The sequence below is a fragment of the Diplotaxodon limnothrissa genome, linkage group LG18 (assembly GCF_057381915.1).
Source record: "Diplotaxodon limnothrissa isolate DT_005_m linkage group LG18, D_limnothrissa_male_GT1.1, whole genome shotgun sequence".
Classification (NCBI taxonomy): Eukaryota; Metazoa; Chordata; class Actinopteri; order Cichliformes; family Cichlidae; genus Diplotaxodon; species Diplotaxodon limnothrissa.
Genome location: NC_140613.1, coordinates 18,082,212 through 18,105,277, shown reverse-complemented (window position 1 = coordinate 18,105,277; position 23,066 = coordinate 18,082,212). Strand labels below are relative to the sequence as shown.

Sequence of the window (23,066 nt, the reverse complement as noted above, 5' to 3'; positions counted from 1 at the left end):
CAGGGGGGTGTTATATACAGCTGAGTGGGGGAAGAAGGGGTCTCCAGGGAAGTCCAAGGGAAAGCATACGTTCTTCAGAATATCCACTCACACGATCACAGGTTCACACTCCAACACTGCCACACGGGAAACACACGGGGAAAAATCCAAGAGGTTCTGTAGACAGGGAGACAGGGTTAAGGACGATGCACAGAGGAAAACACTCTTCACTAAACTTGCTGTAGCTTTGACTTTACTAACGCGTGGTAGACAACGATCCAGCGACGAACAGCAGTCACCTCCTGGCTTAAATGCTGCTCCCCTTAATGAGACACCTGGGTCTCATCTCCCGAGGGCGTGGGCCAAGGGCATGAACCCACAGTGAGTTCCGCCCCGGCGAGAGAGAAGAGGAAGAGAAACAGAGAGGGCTGATCAGCGTGCAGCTGATCCGCCTGGCCGTGACACCATTACCTCCCAACTGAAAAGGATCTATGTTGAATATATATTAAAATGTCCTTTACACTAACCGTCTATATGCAACTTTTTCTCCAAATTAACTAACAGAAGTCTCTATCCTTTTTTAGGTTTCATCTTACGGTGGTTTCCTGACTTACCAGTCCAAATCATTCGGGATTCCCAGTGAGGGGATGAATCCGATTGGGAAAAGACCTGATGTTGTCCTAACTGTACGTAATGCTAGGAGTTTTCTTTTCTTTTCTTTCTTTCTTTTTTGGTTACAGTGGCAGTGTATTTATCCATGTCATTATTTTTTCCTCAGGGTCATAACATGACTCTGATCCACACATCTCCACAAGCTCCACTTCCAGACAGGCTCTATCAAGGCAGAGTACAGATGTTGGAGGTAAAGGACTACACTTTCTTATAACCATTTTATTTTCTCTTTCTCTCCATACTGATTTCTCAGGATAAATCTGTAAACTTTGTGTTGTTTGCAGGGGAACTGGCGACACGCTATCAACAACAGGCCTGTCTCCAGAGAGGAACTGATGATGGTCTTGGCTGGTCTGGTGGGCCTTAGAATCCGAGCCTTGTACTTCACCCAGAGCCAGAGACTCAGCTTGGGTGAGGTGGGCCTAGAAGGGGCCACAACCTCAGGGACTGGAGGTCCTAGTAACTTAGTGGAGAAATGTTCCTGCCCCTCTCAGTATACTGGTGACTCCTGTGAGGTGAGTTTGAAGGCCATCAAATATGTTGTATGGACAGAAGTATTGGGCCACCTCCCTTAATCTTTGCTTAAAAGTTGCCAGTGCTCTGCTGACACAGTAACTACAGAGTTCCAGACCTCCTCTCGCATTAACATCAGCACAAAAACTATGTGCTGGGAGCTTCATGGCATGGATTTCCATGGCAGCTACTCTAGGTGTATTGTGTAGGTGGCCCTGTACTTTTATCCACATAGTGTATTTGGTAGTCTTGCATTCTCCTTGGCTTCCTGTCACGTTCGGGTCAAATCTGACTGATTTACAACTTAAAACACTCATAAATATTGTGTTTTACATGTGATTGCCTCAAGGCCTTATGACATCCTCCACACTATGCACTTGAACATATAAAAGAGATGATCACCTCTTTAATTGAATTTTCACACACATACACACACATTGGGCCCTTACCCCCTGAAAGACCCACTGAACGAGCCACTGAACAAGGTCAAATTTGCTGTTTTATGGACACTTTTCCATTTTCACTCCCTAACCTTAATAAATCTTCACTCCTGATGTACTGAACAATGTTCAATTCAAGTCAGTTAAATTTAAAGTTGATTTATCAGATTCTCAGTGTTGATAAAATTTGTATGCACATAATGATAAAGAAAAAACGTCATGAAATACCAAATGATGTGATTGAAATATAGCTTTTGTATATGTAGTCCATACCGGTCGTATCCTGTTAAATCTAATATTAAGGAAGGCACGATTGGGACTTTCCTATCATCATTAAGGCAACATGAGTAATATGATCAATGACACATTGATGAGTTAACATATTTTTATGCTTTCCCGGCCATTGTTGCTACAAATCATCTAGTGATACAAGCCCAGTTCTGAAAAACTGAGAAACCGTGTAAAATGCAAATACAAAACAGAACCCAATAATTTACAAATCTGACAATTCCGTATTTTATTAATTTGAATAGAACATATAGAACACAATCTGTTTAATCTGAGACATTTTACTATTTCACGAAAAATATCAGCTCATTTTCCCAACTTCTTTTAGGTGTGTTGCTGCCATAAAGTAGCTCATTTTTTTTCTTCGAATAATAAAATGTCTCACTTAAACATTTGATAAGTTTTCTATCTTCTATTTTGACTAAATTATGGCTTGATGAGGTTTGCAAATCATTTAAATCTGTTTTTATTTACATTTCAAACAGTGTCCCAGCTTTTCCGGAATTTCTTTGCACTGAAATATTTTATTTTGATGGTGAATGAGATTAGTTTGGCTTTTTGTAAGCCTCCTTAACTTCTCAGTAGATTTGAATTCAATACAGCGAATCAATGACAAGAACACGTGTCACTTTCTTTCTGTACTTCTGTACTATATCATTTCTTTAGGGATCAATAAAGTATTCTGATTCTGATTCACACTTGTGATCGCTCATGAGCTGGGATGAGCAACTACATCAGTAGCTCATCAATTAACTAAGATGTTTCTCCACACGTAGTTCTAACTTTTATTTTGGCTTTAGTTCACAATAACATTTGTTTAAGAAGCAAGAAAGTGTGGAGGAGTGCATTGACTGAAGAGCTGGGCCTCCTTTCATATTTCTAGGCTGCCTTGACATGTCTGGGCCAAGAACCGCACCCTTTACCTCAGAAAAATGTACAAGGGTGGAATTTGATGGAAAATAACATCCAGAGAGCTGTGCAGAAAAATTATGTAGCCCTGGGCTGGGATACGTCGCGCAATCATGCAGACATAATATTTGTGATTATAAAATTATAATCGCTGGTGTGGATACAGCGCAGAGAAATGTAGAAGGGAAATCCTTCCTTGAATGGAAAGGAGGCTGAGTTGATCCAGAGGCTGATGTAGTTTGTGCTTCCCAAACTTGATTTGTGTGCAGTTTTCCACCCAGGAGTGGATTAAACATGATAACAGAGCTTATTAAAGGGGAGAACAACGTGTAAAGGAGAACACATATTATGTGAACTAGGGGAAAAAATGAAAAGCTTTAGATATGTTGCTTGTTTGTTGAAGTGCTGTTGCGATAGATTACTAACTGCCCCCCTCTCTGTGTGCGTGTGTGTGTGTGCTTGATCCACCATCTTGGGTGTGTTGATAGGAAGTTGACTACATGTGCCCAGAGGCTATATGACAACGAGCCTCGCCTTGATGTGTGAGGTGTGTTGCATAGCAACATAGCATTACTCGTAAACCTGAGTGATTTTGCCTTAGTGCACCTAATATGCGTGTGTCTGTAAATACAGCCGGCACGCCTAGTTGTGTCTGCTGTGTGTTTGTGCAGCGTGATTCAGGTGCGGTCTATCGATGTCTAACTAGCCTCCTGGTCATGTATTCTTGCAAAAGCCCTCTTATAAATCACACACGTATACAGAGAATATTACTGAATGGTAATACCGTGCTGAATGTTTTACTTGCTTTTCAAGTAAAAGGCTCAATTACCACAGCCTTTTAACTTTGAAGTAAATACAGCAATATTGTGATTTTCTTTTTTTCTGTGATGACATCCGATTTCTTTTGTGGGCATTCACATCCTACACCCATTTTTTCACTGCGAATAGAACAGAATAGAAAAAAATGGAATGGAATAGAATAGAATAGTTTATTCCAAATATACCTAAAATAACAAGCGAAAAGGAAAACTTAAAAACATTGAGTCTTCATGAATATCTCTATGTCTACAAAATGTGTCTTGAACCATTCTGTGTGTGCGTGTGCGTATAAGAGCAGGAATGGGGCAGACACTGCATGTAAGCACTTGCACTTGTGTGTTCTTGTGTCTGCAAACACTCATGCTGAGCTGAGAGGCTGAGTCAGGTAAATGGGTGTGTCTTCTTTGTACCGGTGCGGTTGAGTGCAAGCGTTTCCATTTAAAAGGCAGAGGGAAAGGGTGTCAGATTATTTCACGCGGACTAAACACTGGGAATGTCAGATAGCTATATGGATAGATATTGGCGTAGAAGGGTTCTGCTCCAGACCCTGATATATTGGACTTTTATTGGACTTTGCTGCGCTGGGCACAGGCCCTTTGACAGAGCAGATCCACCCCAGCACAGCAGACTTCATGACAGATGGGCTCAGAGGATACAATACCCTAAGCTTACCGACCGGGGAACTCAGAGGATTGAGTATCCATCGATAAATGACAGAGGACAGATGCTTCAATATCCTTCTATTGATGACAGTGATGCCAGTTCTCAGATTCAGGTAAAAAATCAGAGGGTGTGATATGTTATTTATACTTTTACTCTGGGTTACACTGTGTCAAGTGTAGATCCCTAGTCGCTGGAAGACTGTTATCTCTGACCCCAAAGGGCGTGCTAAGAGTTAACCGTTAATCCAAATGATATCAGAATAACGGTTAAAAGTTAAAGATTGAAAGTTAATTTCTGCCTGAATTTTCACACTCCCTGACACCAAACAGAGCTACATTCATCCTGTGTGACAACATGTTTGCGGTGTTTTATTGAGTTTTAGGGTTTTTTCCATATTGTCCAAAAGGTGTGCAATATGATATGAAATATGGGCAAACAGATTTTTTAAAATTGTTAATAACTAATGGTAGTTTGCAAATTAATGAGTAAGATTTTTGAAAATAATTCTTCAAAAATTACCAAATTTCCCTGCCCTCCCCTCATATTTCTCAGTATATTATCAAAGGTATACTCGATGATGTTGTGTTTTAATGATATTAGAGAATTAACTTTAAGTATACTGCCAAAGTTCCTTGAACATAAAATCGCCTTAAATATAGATGTACTTATATGTCTTCGCATTTGTGTTTTTCTTCTTCAGAAATGTCAGCCTGGTTACTACAAAGATGGCAGCAGTCCTTTCCTGGCCCTCTGTGTTGCCTGTGAGTGCAACGGTCTCTCCGATGAGTGTGAAGACAGGACAGGGCGGTGCCTGGTAAGAAATACACTTAACTCTTACCTCCTGGTATGACTCCATGACCACTGGTACGCAGAAAGCAACAAACATGAACGACCAAGAATGACTACTTCAGCCCAGCTGACTCCATTGTGATGCATCGTTTAGTCAGAGTCCAGACCCTCTCACCTTCAGGGCACATCTTTTGGCACACATTTATTGCACAACCCGGCCTCCTTTCAGTTGTTGCTGTGTTTGTTTTAAAAAAAAAAATCACCATCTAAAGAATTTTTTGTTATGCGTTATTTGATTTCCCATTTTTTGTACTTCCTCGCTTACTTTACATAGATAGATTTGCCTTAATGCACTTCCTAAACTAAGCTTTGTTGTATTATTATGATACAACACACTCAAGACTGGGCTTGTGGATACAATGCATGCGTGGATGCACACATTCACAGCCAAATGGACACAACAAGTAAATCAAACACACTACTGATAGTTTTAGCAGAGGCATGTTTTTTTTCCCTCTTGCCCCTCAGATGTTTGCTTCTGTGCCAGTGTAATAAAAAAGGCTTGGTTTCCGGGAGATAAACATGTCTGTCAAATGCTAGCTGCTGTGTACACACAGGTTTTTTTTCCACACATTATATATCCACTATTATCTTTTTAGATCTTCATTCTGCCCTGTTTTAATGGGTACATTATGTGTTTTTCAGAACTGTCGGTACAACACAGCTGGGGATCGATGTGAGCGCTGCAAAGAAGGTTACTATGGAGACGCAGCTCTCAGGACGTGCAGAGCGTGCCCATGCCCATTCACCACTAGCACAAAGAAGTGAGTTAAAAAAAAAAATCAAAGCCTAAACTGCTATATTACAATTGCACTTATAATTTAGTGACAAAAATTAATCTCCTTGTGGGTCTGCAGTTTTGCGGTAGGTTGCAGAGAGGTGTATGGAAACATCGAGTGTATATGCAGAACAGGCTACGCTGGTAGCAGGTGTGAGAGGTGAGTGTCCCTGCATAGAATGATCAGGCTGTTATATAATTGTGTGCAGGTTAAAACACTGCTGATTATTTCTAATTTGTCTTCTTATTCTTTTTTTGAAATCTCTTTCCCATAGGTGTGCTCCTGGTTACTATGGCGATCCACTGATCCCAAGAGGAAGTTGCCGCCCCTGTAACTGTGCTGGCAATGGCAACAGCTGTGATCCCAGAACTGGAGGTAAGTTTGTGGAACCTAATTTTAAAAAAAAAAAGCTACATTTTAATCATGTCAGGCTTAATTTTTAAATATGTGGTTTTTAATGGGTTTATTTTTTCACAGTTTGCAAGAATGCACTGGAGCCAGGAGACACAACCACAGATGAACAATGCCAAGGTGAATTAAAAGAAAGATTCGAGGCTGTACGGCGTGGCATGCTATTTGATTAAATTTGGTTTGATTCTTTGCTAATTGCATTTGCTTTTGTATTTCAGAGTGTGATAATTGCGCCCAGACTTTATTACATGACTTAGAGGAGCTAGATAATGACCTGGTAAAGATCAAGGCTGAGCTGGGCAATGCCACTGCCAGCGCCTCCTCTCAGGACAGGCTGAAAAAGCTGGAGAAGGCTATGGCAGACACCAAGGTAACACATTAGTGTACTGTAGCCCCCGCATATAACTCTGAGAGAGCCATTGGATTGTTTGGAATTTGTCCTTTGCACACTATACATACACACAAACACAAACAATATGGTACACAATGGGAATATGTTCCAAGATGATAATGATAACCAGTGAAAGTATGTTTTGTTCCACAGTTAAAGACCATTGACGGGTGTTTTTGTCATTTTTCTTCCACTTATAATTTCTGTGGTACATTTGTCTGCTCCCTTTGTTTCACATATACACAGGCACAAGTGAACAAGTCTTAAAACAAATCTCATCTGCCTCATGTTTCAGTATCTGACTTGACGCCACTGAAATCACATTTTGCTACTGTAACTTTTGCAGGTTCTTGTTAGCAAATTCCGCTCTGACGTCAATACAGAAAAACTCAAAGTTGAGCAGCTGGAAAATGACATGGACACTCTTGAAGACGACATTCGTTCCCTCAAAGACAAGGTATAGGATGCCTAATACGTTGTTAATATTCTTTCATGTGCTGATATGTCAGGAATTGTGTGTGAATGTGTGGGATTGTGTTATGTATTAAGGCTGACCAGAGGGCTTCTGAGGCTGACAATGCAGTCGGAGATGCTGACAAAACCCACAAGAGAGCCGAGGATTTGAAATCAAAGATCGAGCAGAAAATAAAAGGTAACAGGAGCATTACATTCGTTTCGAAGCTAAACTCTGTCCCTTTTCTTGTCGCTGTCCTGTTGTGTTTTAAACTTTTTTTTGTCCCCCTACTCTGTCCTTTGTTCCGTTTATAATTGGTTCACTAGTTTCTATGATTTTCTGATTTAATGCTACTGTCAGTCCTTTAATATTAACTGCATATGTGTGTGGTTATGTTTGCTTGAAGATCTCCTGAAAGAACTTGAGAATGAGGATAAGAGGGGTGATGTGCCTGCTGAAAACTTTCAGCTTTATGAAAAAGCTAAGACAATGGTGAAAGAGATGGAAGACAAGAATTTCACTCCTGAGATGACCGCTGCAAAGAAAGAAAGCGATGAAGCCAAGAAATGTATGACAGTAAAATCCCAGAAGCACCTGATTATAACACGTGTATTCTGAATACTGAAACGGTTAAACATTAACGTCAAATAACATTCCCATTATTTATTCTTTATACTTCAGTGCTGGACTACATCAAAAATAATGTAAGTAAGCAGTGTGATGAAAATGAGGCTGCAGCGGATCAGATTCGAGGTCTTCTGGAGGGTTACGAAGCCAAGCTGAAAGAGCTGGACAAGGCCTTGAAAGATGCAGCGGACTTAGTGAAAAATGCCAATGCCCAGAATGGCCTTAATGCTAAGACACTAGGAGATCTGCAGGTAATGAATGAAAGAGGTGCTAAGAAGCTAATTAGCTAACGACCACACATGCATGTTAATTAATAGTTTGTAACTTTGCGTGAAAGACCCAAGCTGTTTTTTTGTTTTGTTTTAGTAGTTAAATATATCTTGTGTAATACTTTGACTCGCATTGTAAATATAAGATATTATCAACACAGTAAAAATGCCTCATGTGTTACTCTTGTAGTATGTTTTATTGCAGCAGAGCTAGTCTCTCTAATTGAAGTGATTCCTTTGTTACCCACAGAAACGCACCGAAGACTTAAAAAATGAGCGGAAGATAGTCGAGGACCAGATGACCTTGGCCAAGAATCAGCTACAGAAAACAGAAGATTTGGTGAAAATGCTCTTAGACGATAAAACGGTACATTTGGCAAAGCTTTTTTTTTTTTTTTTACCTCAAATATTCCATCCACTGAGATTTATGCACTCTCACGGCTTTTATTTAGCTGATTTATAATATGAACCAAAACATTTCAACTATGTAGCATACCTTTCATTCAGCTCTTGAACACTGTTTTTGCTTGTTGTGCTTGCGGGTGAGGTCAGTGTTGTTTTGTGGGATTGTGACTTTACCTGCACCCGTTCACCTGCCCCTTTTCCTCTGTAGGAGTATGAGCAGCTGGCAGCACAGCTGGATGGCGCCAAGACGGATTTGACCAAGAAAGTAAATGAAATTTCTAAGGCTGCGGCCAAGAAGGACATCGTGGAGGCTGCCGAAGACCATGCTAAAAACCTAGAAAAGATTGCAAAGGATATTGAGGAGTACGTAAACCAAATTTTTAATGAGTGGTTTATTGACATGGAGTCAGCTGTGTGTGATATATAAGATTTCCTGGTTTGTTTGTTTTTTAAAAGTTTAATTAAATAATTCTCTCTGTGTCTGGGTTGTTTTCTTTCCATGACATCTTGTATAATAGTGCCGTGAAGAATGCAAGCGGACGAACTGAGGTGCGCAACGCGAAAGATGCTATTGAGGCCTACAAGAATATCACAGATGCCATAAATGCAGCCGAGGTAGCTGCTAAGGAAGCCAAAGTTGCTGCAGAGAGCACCTTAAATGTAAGTCAAACATTTAAGTAAATATACAGGCATGCTTTTTGACATGAAGTAAATTCAGTATTAGAAAGGATTTTCAAATGAATACAGAGTTGTTTAAAAACATGTTTTTTTCTTCTTGATTTAGAATGTAACAAACCAGAAGCTCACAGAAAAGGCAAAAGAGCTGAAGAGTCAGAGTAAAGAACTACTGACTGAGGCAGAGCAAGCAGAGAAAGACCTTAATGGTATTCAGTCATCTTCTTAAGTTATCATATTTACAATAACCCAAAAGCGCAGATGCTAATTCTCGGTTTCTACAAACAGACACTGCTGACAACATCACTGACCTGAATAAGCGCATTAATGATGCCAAGAAGAAGAAGAAAGCTCTTGAGAAAGACCTTCTTGATGCACAGGGACAGTTAAAAGACATCACGAGAGGTAGAGTAATGCAAATCATGTGGTGATTTTAATCACATTAAAGTGTTTCTGGTAGATGTAAGATACTTAACTATTTTTTGCTTTTGATTTTTCCCCACCAGATGACATTGCAGCTAAGATAAATGAGGCCAAGCAGAAGGCTGCTTCAGCCAATCAAACAGCCAGTGACACAATGGACAAACTCAACAAAATGAGAAACGAACTTAATAAGATCAATGTGTCTCCCGGGAGCTCTAACCTAAACGGTATATTGGACGATGTCAACCAGACAGGTGAGATTTGGAAAATTTGCTTTTAGACCCAGTCAGCAATACTTTTGCATTTCCTTTTTTCTCCAGTTTTTAATGCACTTTTAGAAAATGTTTACTTTTTTTTTCTCTCACCTTTCTTGTTTTTCCAGTGAATAATTTGCTAAACACCATCCCATCTCTGACCAATAAGATCTCAACAGTAGAGAACCTGACCTCACAGGTTTCACCCATTAGCAACATATCTGAAAACATCAAAATGCTCAAAGATCTAATTGAACAAGCCAGGGACGCAGCTAACAAGGTAAGGTTGTTCTGTAAATACAGCTATGGGTTTTCCTCCCTAGCAAAAGTGAAATATACCTGTTCCCTGTATAATATCTTTACTAGCAGGGCTTCATTTTTCCTTTTTTTCCCTTGTGTTTTGTACAGGTTACAGTCCCTATAAACTTCCAAGGTAATGGTCATGTGGAGCTTCATCCACCAAAGAATCTGGATGATCTGAAAGCCTACACAACCATATCTCTGATGCTACAGAGACCTTCAGGGCGGGGAGATGGGATACGCAGACGCAGGCAGGCCACAGAAGATAACATGTTTGTGTTATACCTTGGCAACAGAGATGTAAGTATTCCCAACTGCAGATGAACATTTCAAAGCTGTGATGTTTTTTTATTCTGATTTTACAACCTGTGTCTTTCAGTCCACAAAGAACTACATAGGTATGTTTTTGAGGAACAATGACTTGTATGGTGTGTACAACCTCAATGGAGATACGTACGAGATAAAAACGGGAGCCATCACTAGGTCTGGACTTGAGCCTGCAACATTTGATAGGGTGGACCTGCGCAGGTAAATTGAAAACTTCCCTCTATAAATGCTGTGTCAGCATTTTAAATGGCAACATAAATAAAAAATGTATTAACGATGCCAATATGGTAGATGTGATTAAAATAATTATTTGTTTTCCCTTTTATGATTTAGAATTTACCGGGATGCAGAAATGATCCTTACCAAAGCTATAACCTCAAACAAAGAATCCCCACCTCCAATTAAGGACGACACTCAAGGACAAGAATCCAAGGATCTCCTGGATCTCAGTCCCGATGACATTGTTTTCTATGTTGGAGGCTACCCAGCCAACTTCACTGTAAGGAGCACAGATATATAAAACATACTACTATGTATCGGTTTTGCAGCAGCATGGATTTTACTAATACCTTTTCCTGTTTTGCTCCTCATCAGCCTCCAGCTTCCTTCAGATACCCCAATTACAAAGGCTGCATTGAATTTTTCTCTCTTAATGACAGAGCTGTCAGTCTCTATAATTTCAAAAGAAAAGACAATATTAATGAGGGGTCTCCATGCAAGAGGTACGTCATATGATGATTAGTATTGTGTGCAGCTAAACACTACAGTGTCTCTTTCACAGCATTTCATTTTGTGAAACTGCCATTTAACTTGCAGTTTAATCAAGTGTTTAATATCTTTCGTCTTGGTTCTTTATGGCAAAATATAAAGAAATCACGGGTGGCTCAAGACTTTTGCACAGTGCTGCATGTGTTACTATATGCTATTACTCTTAATCAATGTAAATGGCATTAAGTTTAGCAATAAGTAATAACTGTCTCACTGATTTTCCATTACAGGTATGTTAAACCTCTTGATTCAGACTACTACGAAGGCACCGGATTTGGCCGAGTGCTGGTGGATAATACAGCGACCACCTTTAGCATCACTATGTCCGTTAATACGCGCTCACAAAATGGCCTACTCTTATATATAGGAAGTGAGGTAAATTCTGTTCAAGTGAAACTTTAAAAATGGACACACATCTTGATACACTGCAAATAAAATTCTATGTACTCTTTGCAAGAACTTGATTACCTTCTTTGTTTCACAGGACCAGTACTTCTATGTCACCATGGAGGAGGCAGTCGTTTTTATACATAGTTCTTTCTTTGAGACACCAGCTTCTAATAAGCAGAAGGTTTTCCTGGTAAGATGCTTTTTTTAATCTTTTTTTTTTGCAGTCATTCACGTTTTGCAGTCATTCACGTTCTTAAGGATAATTACTATTACTTGTCTATTACAATTCAAAGCACTGGTCGTCTGACTGAATTTTGCTTCTATTCCCCTTTATCAGACAGAAGACTGGGTTGATATACAAGTCTATGTGATAACAAAGAAACAGTTCATGGTGCGTGTGGGAGGTAATGAAGCTGCTAAAGCCCAAGCTGATTTCGACACACAAAACATTAAAGATGTCTATATTGGTGGTGCACCTCAACACTTGAGGGAACGGTATGTGTACGCATGATTCCTCCATTTAGTTTGTGTTGTGTTCTGTCACGTTTTCCCACTTTATTGAGAATAACTTTTTTTGGTTTCCCATAAAGGCATAACATCACCATACAGCCATTTAGAGGATGCTTGAAGAATCTGAAGCTGAATAAAGGCTTTAAGCCCCTTGATGAAAAAGTGGGCATCATTAAAGGCTGTCCTGTGGAATCGCTGGTATGAAGACAGTTACTGGCATTTATATATCTGCACAAATCACAGCGTGTTCTGTGTAAATTGACATGTTCTGTGTTTTGTACTTACAGAGTGTACGTAAAGCAGAGTTCACTTTAGGAAGCACTCTCTCAGGTAACCTTGAAGGCTTTACTCTGGATAACGACGTGACCATTTCCCTTGGATTTAAGAGCACAGAGAATGAGGGTCTTATTTTGCGAGACAAACAGGAGGTCAGGCTTCCAACTTATTTTTGACATCTCTTGCAACTGTGACATTAAAGACCAGATTTTTTTCACAACAGGTAGAATTAGATCATATACAGAAATGGTTTCCTTGTCTATTTTTTCAGGCTAATGGGATTGACATTAAAATGGAAAACGGCTACGTGATTGTCTATTTCAACAACAAGATGTGGAAATCTACCAAACAGTACAATGACGGGCGTTGGCATTACGTGACTGTGACGAAAAGAAGCGGAGGGTATGGAGGAAGCAATGATTTTTCATTCATGATCAATTAATACAACTAGTTATACTTTTATAGTGAGTGCCGTTTTTGGAAATCGATAAGGACACTGTGGGCACAGCTGCTTATACCTTGTTGGCGAACACCAGACACATAAATGTAGTTTGAAAAAATATTCTTAATAAATGCTTCTAAAGCATACATGTACAAAACCTTTTTCCAGGATCCGGATGGTTATTGATGATGAGGATAAAGGGCAGGAGGAGAGCAGGGACCACTTCATACCTGACACAAGTGGCTCTCTCGTCCTGGGAAATAAGAATTTCAAAGGCTGCATTTCCAACCTCTACACAAGACGGTAAAATTCCCCACAAGTTTGAAATACTTTAAACATTTATGGAGTCAAACTGTGGTTATGTGCCATGTCATATATATTCATTTTCTTAAATGGGGTTTCTTTTATTTTATAATTCACGGTGATTCCCTGTGATTTCAGGCCAGCCAGTCTGTACAAGGCTGAGGACCTCAGCAGATTCAAGCCTGACGGAAAGGTTTTCGTGGATGTGTGTTCTCCCTTGTCTCCCGTTCAACTGATGCTGGACCGTAACTCTAAGAAGGTGAGAGATTGTTTTACATGTCCACACACACTCGAATTCATTTGAATAAGTTTGGTGTGTTAACGGCACTAAGTGCACAAGTGGAAAATCCATAGATTTGGATGAAATGATTTCCCTTTTTACAAACCAGATCAACATGTTTTTAAATCCATATAACAAAGCCATATAATGTGATAGCAAAAATGTGACTTTATTAACATGTGAAGCTTGATTTCTCTCCTTGGATGTAAGTTACACCAAGTTTAATATTCTTTTGAAAATTGCTTTAATTGTCTTCACCTTGTTGACAATGTTCACGTTATATTTTGCTGCCTCATTTCCAGAGATAAAGAAGAAGGAGTCCTAAGACCTGCTGATGCTGTCAAGAATCTAATACTGATTGAAAAACTGCCTTTGCAAACCACAGTGTTATGTAGCTTATGCACCAGCCCGTTCATCTCCAGTGTACTTCAATAAAAAAAAAAAACTTGCATGAAATGAATGGCATGAATGTTTCAAGTAACCATAATAATTACAAAATGTATTGTATTTCAAAGTTGCTACTCTATTTAATTTAAGTATCTACAAATCTGTTAATAACAACCTTGAAATTGTTTCATGTCTCTTCTCTTTCTTCCATGTAACACTCTAATAATCATTCACAAGCATGTTCCCACTAACTCACTGATGCACAGTTATGACTCGTTATTGAAAATGATGAATATTGCACCCTCGCTTATATGATGAAGTGCTGCTCATAATGCTTTAGCAGCTGCTTTCACCTTTAACACTGATAATATCCAATAAAAACAACAGGGATTCATCAGCATTTTCTTGCAAATTCTCCTGTTTAGCTGTTAAAGTTTACGTATTTATTTATGGTATTTGACACAAGGCCAAATGATATATTTCAAATGCTGTTTAAAACACACACCAAACATGAACCCTGGCTGATGTGGACCACCTTAGCCCTGTAACATTTTGTGTGTCGATGTACACTGTATAAACTAAATGAGTACAGAAGCATATCCTGGGTTTAGATGAGAGTGCCTCGCCACGCCATATGTAGAGCTCACTCGTTAGGTACCATTAACATTCAAATCTTTCTTCAAAATCACGAAACTCACACTACTTCTTGTGATCACAGCTGCCCTCGTATGCTCACCCTCACTATAAAAATTAGCCTTTAGTCATTTTCTGAAAACCTTCAACCCACAATTATTTTATTGAATAATGAATTCTCATCTGCTGAATGGGTTTAAATTCAGGATAATAATCAATTGACACTACACCCTACACTTCATTTAAAATAAGCTAAAAAAAAGAGAGAGAAATATTAAAAGGTCTAAATGGTGAAGATGCTGTGTTCTGAAAAAAGGTCATGGTCCACTCGGTTTTCATATTCAATAATTATCCTACTGTTTTCAATATGTAAGCTGGCCCTCATCCATTTTTACATTTTTATCATATCACAACCTCCTCAGCCACAACAGTGTTGTTTTCTTGACTATATGCCAGACTGAAATCACTCAAAACACTGGCAAGCTCCTACTTTTTTTCTTTTTTACGCTGATGCTGAAAGTTTAATAAGCACAAATCACACACGTGTGTGTAAACAGAAAGATGGTGGGAGTTATGCTACTCCCAAGAGAATGTGGTTATTAAAACTCCAAATATATCCACCATACTCGCTGCTGTGCTTACAGTTATGACCCACCGTCTGGCATTAACAGCTACATGTATGAATCGAGTTTTCTGAACTGTTTCTCAATGTGTTGAGTTTACGTTCTGCATCACAACAGAAGCCAAACATGTATAAGGAATAATGGATAAAAGATTCTTGACCAAACCATTTTTAATCTGTGATTAAAAGCAGATAATGTTGGCAGATTAAACGTTTTAGAAGGACACACGTGTAATCTTGGAGATTTTTGAATATTTTCTGGCATTTTATTGATCAATAATTGGCTGTAATTAAAGAAAATCAGGAAATCAATTAATAAAGTAATGGTCATCTTCATTCACTAAATTTCACACCTGTGGGTGGGGGAGGACTTTTTTTTCACTTTCTGAAGATGCAATAAAGAATATATGCAGTATTTTCATGTACAATATGACAGTTATTCTTTTTTTTTTTAACCACATCTTGTACCATCGCTGACACAGTGGAAGCAAAAATCCTGAGACTTAACAAAGGAGTTTTGAGCTGTTAAAAGGAAAACTGTTGCTGAGGGTTTCTGTTGTGTTTGTGTTGTTTTAGGATGATGTGAAACCTGTGAGCAATGAGAGTGTGTCAGCATGTGCGTTACCAGCCATGGATCAACATGCTTATCGCCTTGGAGGGACTGTTAGCAGACTGAGCTACAGCCTTCCTCTACAGGTCCTGCAACCCAGGTAAGTAAACAGTCTGATACACAATCATGCATATGTATAAATCCTTACATGTAAGATTAATAAATGTGAAGTGTACTTGTTTGAGTTTACCAATTCAAAATCAGTATTTATTTCTTTTTTTGGTTCTCCACAGACCGCATTTCTCTCTTGAAGTCAGGACTCGATCGCATGAAGGCATGCTGTTCTTTGCTGCAACCAGAGGAGGGCAATCTCATCTTGCTTTATACATGTCGAAGGGCAGGATCAGGCTTTCTGTGGGCAAACAGAAGATCTTCAACCGAGAAAAGTACAATGATGGAAAGTGGCACACGGTCAGTTCATTGCATTTATATCAACAAAAACCCCTCTAATTGCTAAAAAAAAAAAAAAAAAAAAAAAAGTGAAACACTTTATGTTTACAGGTAATGTTCAGTTTGGAAAAGAAGAAATTCCGGCTGGTTGTAGACGGAATAAGAGCTCAGGATGGGCAGCTGACTAATGCAGAGCTGTCATCCATGAAGCAGCAATTCCTGTCCCCTGTCTACTTGGGCAGTACCCCACATTCCCTTCACAAAGAGTTAAAGGTTTAAAACAATAACAATGCAAATTTCACACAACTAATTCAATTTAGTGTCTATTTATTTTATAAATTTGTTATGCTTTCACTTTCAGTCGAAGGGCCTTCCGAAGCACAGTGTGTCTGGCTGCGTACGCAATTTTAAGATGAATGGAGCGCAAATGTCAAATCCAACCGCGAATCATGGTTCTGGCCCCTGCTTTGAGGGACAGACACAAAGAGGCGCTTACTTCTCAGGGAATGGAGCACACGTCGTTGTCAGTGAGTAAAGCTTTCTTCACAACAATCTGACAGCTAATCTTTTAAAGTTCATTTGATTGAGGAACATCATCACAATTTTCTTTTTAATTTTGTAATATCAGATGACTAAATAATAACAATAACAAAATAAACCAGAAAAAGCAATTTCCTAGCAAAAATGCAGTATGAATGCTGAAAATGTGAAGATTGCGTCTGAATTGCTTAAATATATTTGAAGTATCAGAAGCTCAACTTGCTGAATGAGCTTAATTGCGTAAGATTACCAAAACATCATCTGGCTTATGTGTAAACTGAAAAATGTGCTAAAAAAAAACAACTAAAAAAAGTATAAAGTATAAACTTAAATTTAGAAAAAAAAAGAACCACAACTTGAAGCACAAGCTCATCAAAATGTCCCCTCCTAAAACTCTTTACAAGTACACACACACACACACACACACACAGACAGACGGGAGTGAAACAGTGGGTGTGAGAGTGTGTGCCTTTCTGTTTCTATGCCAATCAAACAGTCTGAATCTGCTGAACTTGAATCCACCAATCAGGAGCAGCTTGAGTCTGTGTCTGTCTTACCACCAACACACAGAGGAAATTGCTGCTGAGATACCCAGAAACAAACAGGAGCAATATGAAAGTTGTAGATCTGACAAACATTTGACTCTTTGAGTATAAGAAGCAGGGCGTGCATTTTTTGTGTCTGTACCAGTAAAATTGACCGAGAAATGGCAGTTCAAAAAGTGCGTCCATTAGCTTTTTGAAACTCTCTGAAAATGTTGTAAAACTTAAATTGTTACTGTTTGAAAAAAAAAAAAAAAAATTATATATATATATATATATATATATATATATATATATATATATATATATATATATATATATATATATATATATATATATATATATATATATATAAATGAGTAAAACCTGAAGAGTCTAAGGTCATGGGATATGTTTAATTTTTGAATTTTTTCTATAGTTCAAAGTATGCTAAACTAATTTAGTTTCAAAATAGGGTGGGTTTGAAGGGGATCATTCATTTGAAATCACAGAAAAACCAAAAAACGTGCAGAAGGACAGCGTAAATGCTTAAACAGCATTCACACTAATAAATCGTTTTGTATTTTCTGCATTTCAGATGATTCCTTTGTTGTGGGCTCCAGCTTTGAGCTGCTGTTTAACATTCGTCCACGGAGTCTGACGGGACTCCTGCTTCATGTAGGTGTGTACAGCAAGACTCCAAATGGACTGCCGATGGGTCACTATCTCATTATCTATATGCTCGGAGGAGAGGTGAGACCACATATCTGTTTGTCATTTCCATATTCTTTTTTTTTTTTTCAAGCTCAAAGGAACTTATTAGTAGAACAAGGTCTCTTGGTTCTGATATCTTCTGATCTTCTTTATCAAACTGATGTTTTTCTTCCTGTGTAATAAATATGAACCAAGTTTGCCATTTCTGTTCAGCACGCAGAAACAGACACTAAATTCATATTAGACCTAAATTTGCAAGTGTGATTCAAAGCACTGGGTTTGGACATGTTCCTGTTTGTAGGTGGTTGCACGAGTAAACAATGGAAATGGAGAATTCATGGTGTCAGTGAAGCCAAAAGCTTCTTTATGTGATGGAGTATTCCATAAAATTTCAGGTAAAACACCATTAAAATGACTCAAACTGTCTTTAACACCTTATAGACTTGACATGCATTGTACAAAATATATCAATTTATTATTTTTATGTTTAGTAATCAAGAGGAAGAATGTTGTGCAATTGTATGTGGACACACTGGACAACTACAAGATTGGACCACCATTTCCCAATATACCTTTGACCAAAGACCCACTGTATGTGGGTGGCATTCCTGGTAAGTGTAAATCATCTAATTTGAGTGACTGAGTTTTTGTTTTTTTTTTGGTTTTGTTTGAGTCAAACTTGAGCACATATTTAATTAAACTATATTTTTGCACTCACAAGCAGCTTCATTAGGTACAATTTGTTAGTTCTGGGTTAGACCCTCTTTTGCCTTCAGAACTGCCTAAATTCTTTGTGGCACAAATTCAAAAATTTACTGAAAATATTCCTAAAAAACTTTGACCCATACTGCCATGACAGCATCGCACAGTAGCTGTAAATCTTTCAGTTGCACATCTGTGATGTGAATCTCCAGTTCTGCAACATCCCAAAGATGTTCTATTAGATTAGATCATTTATTATCTGGTTACTGAAGAAGTCTTTTCAGTACAGAACACTGTCATGTTCAAGAAACCAGTTTGAGCTTATTTGGGCTTTCTGACATGTTATGCTATCCTGCTGGAAGCAGCATCAGAAGATGGGTACACTGTGGTCATAAAGAGATGAACATGGTCAGGGGACAATACTCAAGTAGGTTGTGGTGTTTAAATGATACTCAGTTGTTACTAGGGGGGCCAAAGTGTTCTCGAAAAATACCCCCCACACCATTACAACACCATTGCTATTGCCAGAGCCACTGATACAAGGCCGGACAGATCCATGTTTTTATATTGTTTATGCCAAATTCTGACCCTAACATCCAAATGCAGTAGCAGTAATCGAGACTCATCAGACAAAGCAACATTTTTCGAATCTTCTATTGTTCAGTTTTAGTGAGTCCATGTGAAGTGTAGCCTCGGTTTCCTGTTCTAAGCAGACTGTAAACCTTCTGTTTCAAGGTTCGACATGCAGTTGTAGCTTCTGCCTTTCAGTGGACAGCCAGTGCAGTTCTTATTGACCTCTGGATATTTTCTCCATTTTGTTTCTCTGTAAACTCTAGAGAGGACTGTGTGAGAAAATCCCAGTAGATCAGCAGTTTCTGAAAAACTCAGATTAGCCCATCTGGCACCAACAACAATGCCATGTTCAAAATCAGTTAAATCACCTTTCTTTGCCATTTTGATCCCAGGATAAATGCTATTTCCTCAGTTCTCAGTCGGAATGCCCCTCAATTTGGATTTTCCACTCAAAAAATTTGGAGCTGACCAACATACCATGAGTTATCCAACATAGCGGCACTGAATGTAAACAGTAGTAAAACTGTAAACTTTTAATTTGTTCTGCCACTGTTGTGTATTTTTAACTCACTAAATAAACCAGATGCAGGGCATAGATCAAGCTCTATCCATAAATGTGTTTTTAAAGCACATAAAAATAAGTATTTTGCTGTAGTATTTTGCTATTTTGCTGCTAGTGATATCTGAATGGCTCTAAAAGTCCTGTTTTTCCTGGCTTTTTCTGGAACTTCCGACATCCAATTTCTGAGATATCTGTAACATCGCAGGTGCTCTTGACCATGTCTACATGTCTAAATGCAATTGAGTTGCTGCCAGCTGATTGGCACATAGATGGAAGACGTATTTTTGATATGGTAGATATACAAAAAAAGTCATATTGGAGATACAAAACACACCAAGAGATTTGTCAAGACAAATCAAGAGATTTATTGTCTATCCCCTTAATAAAACTTACATCTTTCTATAAAAAACACTTTAGTTATAGTCTTAAGGTTAAAGGTTAAAATAAAATAGACTGAAACAATAAAATCACTCACCTGTCCCTTTCTGCCACAGCGATCTTAATGCAGCAGAGGCTTCCTGTCACATCCTCCTTTGTTGGATGCATCCAGGACATGGGGATCAACGGTGAACTGGTGTCCTTCGAAAGGCCGTCAAGCGTGTTTGGTCCAGTCAACCTCAAGGAGTGTCCAGGCTGAACATAAAGATCTCCTCAAACCATCAGTAAACAAACCCTGGGACCATGTCCACCACCAGCTATGTGCAATCTGTTACTATGACAGAGAATGTGTTAGCATGTAAGAGTGTGTGTGTAAGACGATTGTGTTTCAGCGTGAGTGTGTTGGGATGAATGTACGTGAAAAATAAATATATGAGCAGCGGCTTACAGGTTCATAATGTTTGCTGTTAAGTTAAACATGTCTATATTTATTTAGTGTAAAGTTGCGTATTGCCTCACCAATTACAAATGCATTTTTTGACGGCTGCAATAAACTCTACTTTGTTGGTCTAGTCAGTCTCTACTGACTATCAAATGCTACTGAATATGCTTGTAAGTGGTCAGTGCTGCGTTACAGTCAGCCCAGCACTTTCAGAAAACAAGTATTGCCTTTGGTGCTGCGAAAGAGATCAAGATTATTAACTGATGTACTTTTGGTTTGCTTGTTGGACTCAATAGCTTATACTAAGAAAAATGATGTTTACACCCATGATTCTCAATTCAGTGACATTTCAGGGGTTGCTAAGCTATTCTGTATTCATATCCACATGCCAGCATGCAGAATTCTGCATTTTAACTGGCTTAAGAGACATGGACTCTTTGCACATGTTTTCAAACCACATGTTTTTCGCCCCCAGTGTTGTATTACTGTTCTGATCTGATTTTCCAGTTTGCATTCCCTTTGCATGAGAATATGGATGTATATCTTACAGTAGTTACACCAGATAACAGCATGTACTAAATTTTGTTTCTATCAGTTAAATAACCAATATACCTAGATGCCATTAGAATAAGTTTGGTCAGTAGTGTTTGGGACCATTGCAAAAGTAATAACAGAAAAAGTATGTTTAGGTACTTATATTCACAAAAAAGGTGTTTACTTTTCTAAATTGTGCATTTATGCCAGACTTTAAATAACATTATATCTCAATATGATGTAAAATTCATATTAAATTGGACACACTGTACATGCATTCCTGTCTTGTGGCAACTGATTTGTAAGCCATTATGTAACCTGTCTGATTAATATTCTTTATGAATACCTGTCAGTGCCATAAATAAATAATGGACTTTTGATCAAGGAAACAGCTTGGGAACTGTTAACTTCCACTCATTATGGTTCATACTAAACAATTAATGTACACTGCTGTGCAAACGTCTTGAGCCACCCCTCATTTCTTTATATTTTGTTTCCAAGCAGCCAGACTTTCTAGTAGTTTTTTTTAAATTAAGGGATGAACTGGTGTTGAGTCTACACATAATAGACAACTTAGAAAAGAATCAATCTTAAACTGTAAGTTTAAGCACTTTTGTATCAGCAGCCTGTTGCAAAACTCATTAGAATTATACAAACTCTGGCTTTGCCTTACTGTAGTGCCATGTATGTTTGTACATGTTTCAAAGTCCTATTTCCCTTTTTTGTAGCAAAATGTAAACACCAGAAGGTCCCGTCAAGACCTTTGCACAGTGCGGTGAGTATTTCTTTTGTAACTATAGCTCATTTTAATATTAGTAAATTATATAGCATTTAGGAAACTTTGATTCATATGTGATGTGTTAAAATATGAAACACAATAAAATGTGGCCTTTATAAAATTCAGATAGTGTTAGAGTAAGAGCTCACACTGAGGTCTTGTCCTCAGTATTGCTTTAGAGGAAATGAGACTTTTTGGGGGGAAGATGTGGTAAAAGTAAGGAAGTTTTCCTGAAAGTATACTTTTAGAAAAGCATTAGGATAGCATAAGATTTGAAAATGTAAAAAAAACCAACCTGTTAGGGATATATCTGTTAAACGTGTTAAATAAAATACAAAGTTGAGAAAATATCCATTATTACCATTGGTAACCACTGGTAATTAGTCAAAAACGTCAAAAACTGTATGGACTCCTCACCTCTGCGTTTTTTTTTTTTGTTGTTTTTTTTTTGTTTTTTTTTAAATGACATCAGAAACAGCAGTATGCGACATTACGTGATGGCAGAGCTTCAGTTCATCCTTTGTCTTTTTTTTTTTTTTTTTTTTTTTTTTTTTTAATAAATAGGACAGGGGGAATGAATGAGAGAAAGAGGGGGAGAGAAAGAAAGAAAACCAAAGGGGAGAAGAGACGGTGAGAAGGGGGGGAAGAGAGAGAAAAAAAAAAAAAAAGAACTCCTGGGTCACCTGTATGGAGAAAAAAAAAAAAAAACAAACAAAAAAAACAAACAGAGGAGACAGCAAACAACAAAGAGCAACATAATAATAGAGAAAACAAAGCACCATCACAATAAACTAGCTAGTCATAGATATCAATATTTACTAAATAATAAACGATATTGTGCAGCACGCAAGATAGACAGCGCACAGTGTGCTTTGAGCGCATGCATGTCTTAAAGCCAAGAAAGCTTTAGTCCGCGTCTGTGAATACCCATGTGTGCATACCTGTGTGGATCAGCATGCTTGCATTCCAAAGGTTTCTCCATGTAATGATCTGCTAGGGAGTGTGGGGGGGCCACAGCCCCGTCCTCCAGGGTGTGAAGCGGGTATGGAGGAGATCAAAACTCCAGACATCCAGAGGCCCCCAGAACACAAGAGACCATGGAAGACCAACAGAGGGGCAGCCGCGCCACTGTTCCAGTAAGAGCTGAGGAGAGTCCCAGATGAGGGCTCGCCCAGCAGCCGCGGAGCTGCGTTTTAGCTAAAGACCACGCCCACTCCTATGCTGCCTTCAGGGTCGTTCTTTTCCCTCAGAAATGACAAATAAA

The 23,066-nt window shown here is 38.5% G+C and overlaps 1 protein-coding gene across 1 annotated transcript in view; it reads left to right on the top strand.

The window, feature by feature from the left end:
* LOC146613406 (laminin subunit alpha-3-like) overlaps positions 1–20,401 on the top strand; it is a 60,499-nt gene extending 40,098 nt beyond the window's left edge. Inside the window, exons 38-77 of the mRNA XM_085378182.1 lie at positions 564–665; positions 758–841; positions 936–1,166; positions 4,984–5,097; positions 5,778–5,896; positions 5,990–6,070; positions 6,186–6,286; positions 6,389–6,442; positions 6,541–6,692; positions 7,060–7,170; positions 7,263–7,365; positions 7,574–7,735; positions 7,849–8,045; positions 8,314–8,430; positions 8,677–8,831; positions 8,987–9,128; positions 9,253–9,352; positions 9,432–9,548; positions 9,650–9,820; positions 9,949–10,100; positions 10,229–10,420; positions 10,500–10,648; positions 10,781–10,946; positions 11,042–11,169; positions 11,446–11,590; positions 11,700–11,795; positions 11,943–12,100; positions 12,196–12,313; positions 12,403–12,543; positions 12,663–12,793; positions 13,002–13,136; positions 13,275–13,395; positions 15,635–15,768; positions 15,902–16,079; positions 16,170–16,331; positions 16,420–16,585; positions 17,718–17,872; positions 18,135–18,228; positions 18,325–18,444; positions 20,165–20,401. Coding sequence (XP_085234308.1) covers positions 564–665; positions 758–841; positions 936–1,166; positions 4,984–5,097; positions 5,778–5,896; positions 5,990–6,070; positions 6,186–6,286; positions 6,389–6,442; positions 6,541–6,692; positions 7,060–7,170; positions 7,263–7,365; positions 7,574–7,735; positions 7,849–8,045; positions 8,314–8,430; positions 8,677–8,831; positions 8,987–9,128; positions 9,253–9,352; positions 9,432–9,548; positions 9,650–9,820; positions 9,949–10,100; positions 10,229–10,420; positions 10,500–10,648; positions 10,781–10,946; positions 11,042–11,169; positions 11,446–11,590; positions 11,700–11,795; positions 11,943–12,100; positions 12,196–12,313; positions 12,403–12,543; positions 12,663–12,793; positions 13,002–13,136; positions 13,275–13,395; positions 15,635–15,768; positions 15,902–16,079; positions 16,170–16,331; positions 16,420–16,585; positions 17,718–17,872; positions 18,135–18,228; positions 18,325–18,444; positions 20,165–20,307 — 5,397 coding nt within the window. The 3' untranslated portion in view covers positions 20,308–20,401. The remainder of the gene's footprint in view (positions 1–563; positions 666–757; positions 842–935; positions 1,167–4,983; positions 5,098–5,777; positions 5,897–5,989; positions 6,071–6,185; positions 6,287–6,388; positions 6,443–6,540; positions 6,693–7,059; positions 7,171–7,262; positions 7,366–7,573; positions 7,736–7,848; positions 8,046–8,313; positions 8,431–8,676; positions 8,832–8,986; positions 9,129–9,252; positions 9,353–9,431; positions 9,549–9,649; positions 9,821–9,948; positions 10,101–10,228; positions 10,421–10,499; positions 10,649–10,780; positions 10,947–11,041; positions 11,170–11,445; positions 11,591–11,699; positions 11,796–11,942; positions 12,101–12,195; positions 12,314–12,402; positions 12,544–12,662; positions 12,794–13,001; positions 13,137–13,274; positions 13,396–15,634; positions 15,769–15,901; positions 16,080–16,169; positions 16,332–16,419; positions 16,586–17,717; positions 17,873–18,134; positions 18,229–18,324; positions 18,445–20,164) is intronic.
* Positions 20,402–23,066: the final 2,665 nt, after the last annotated feature.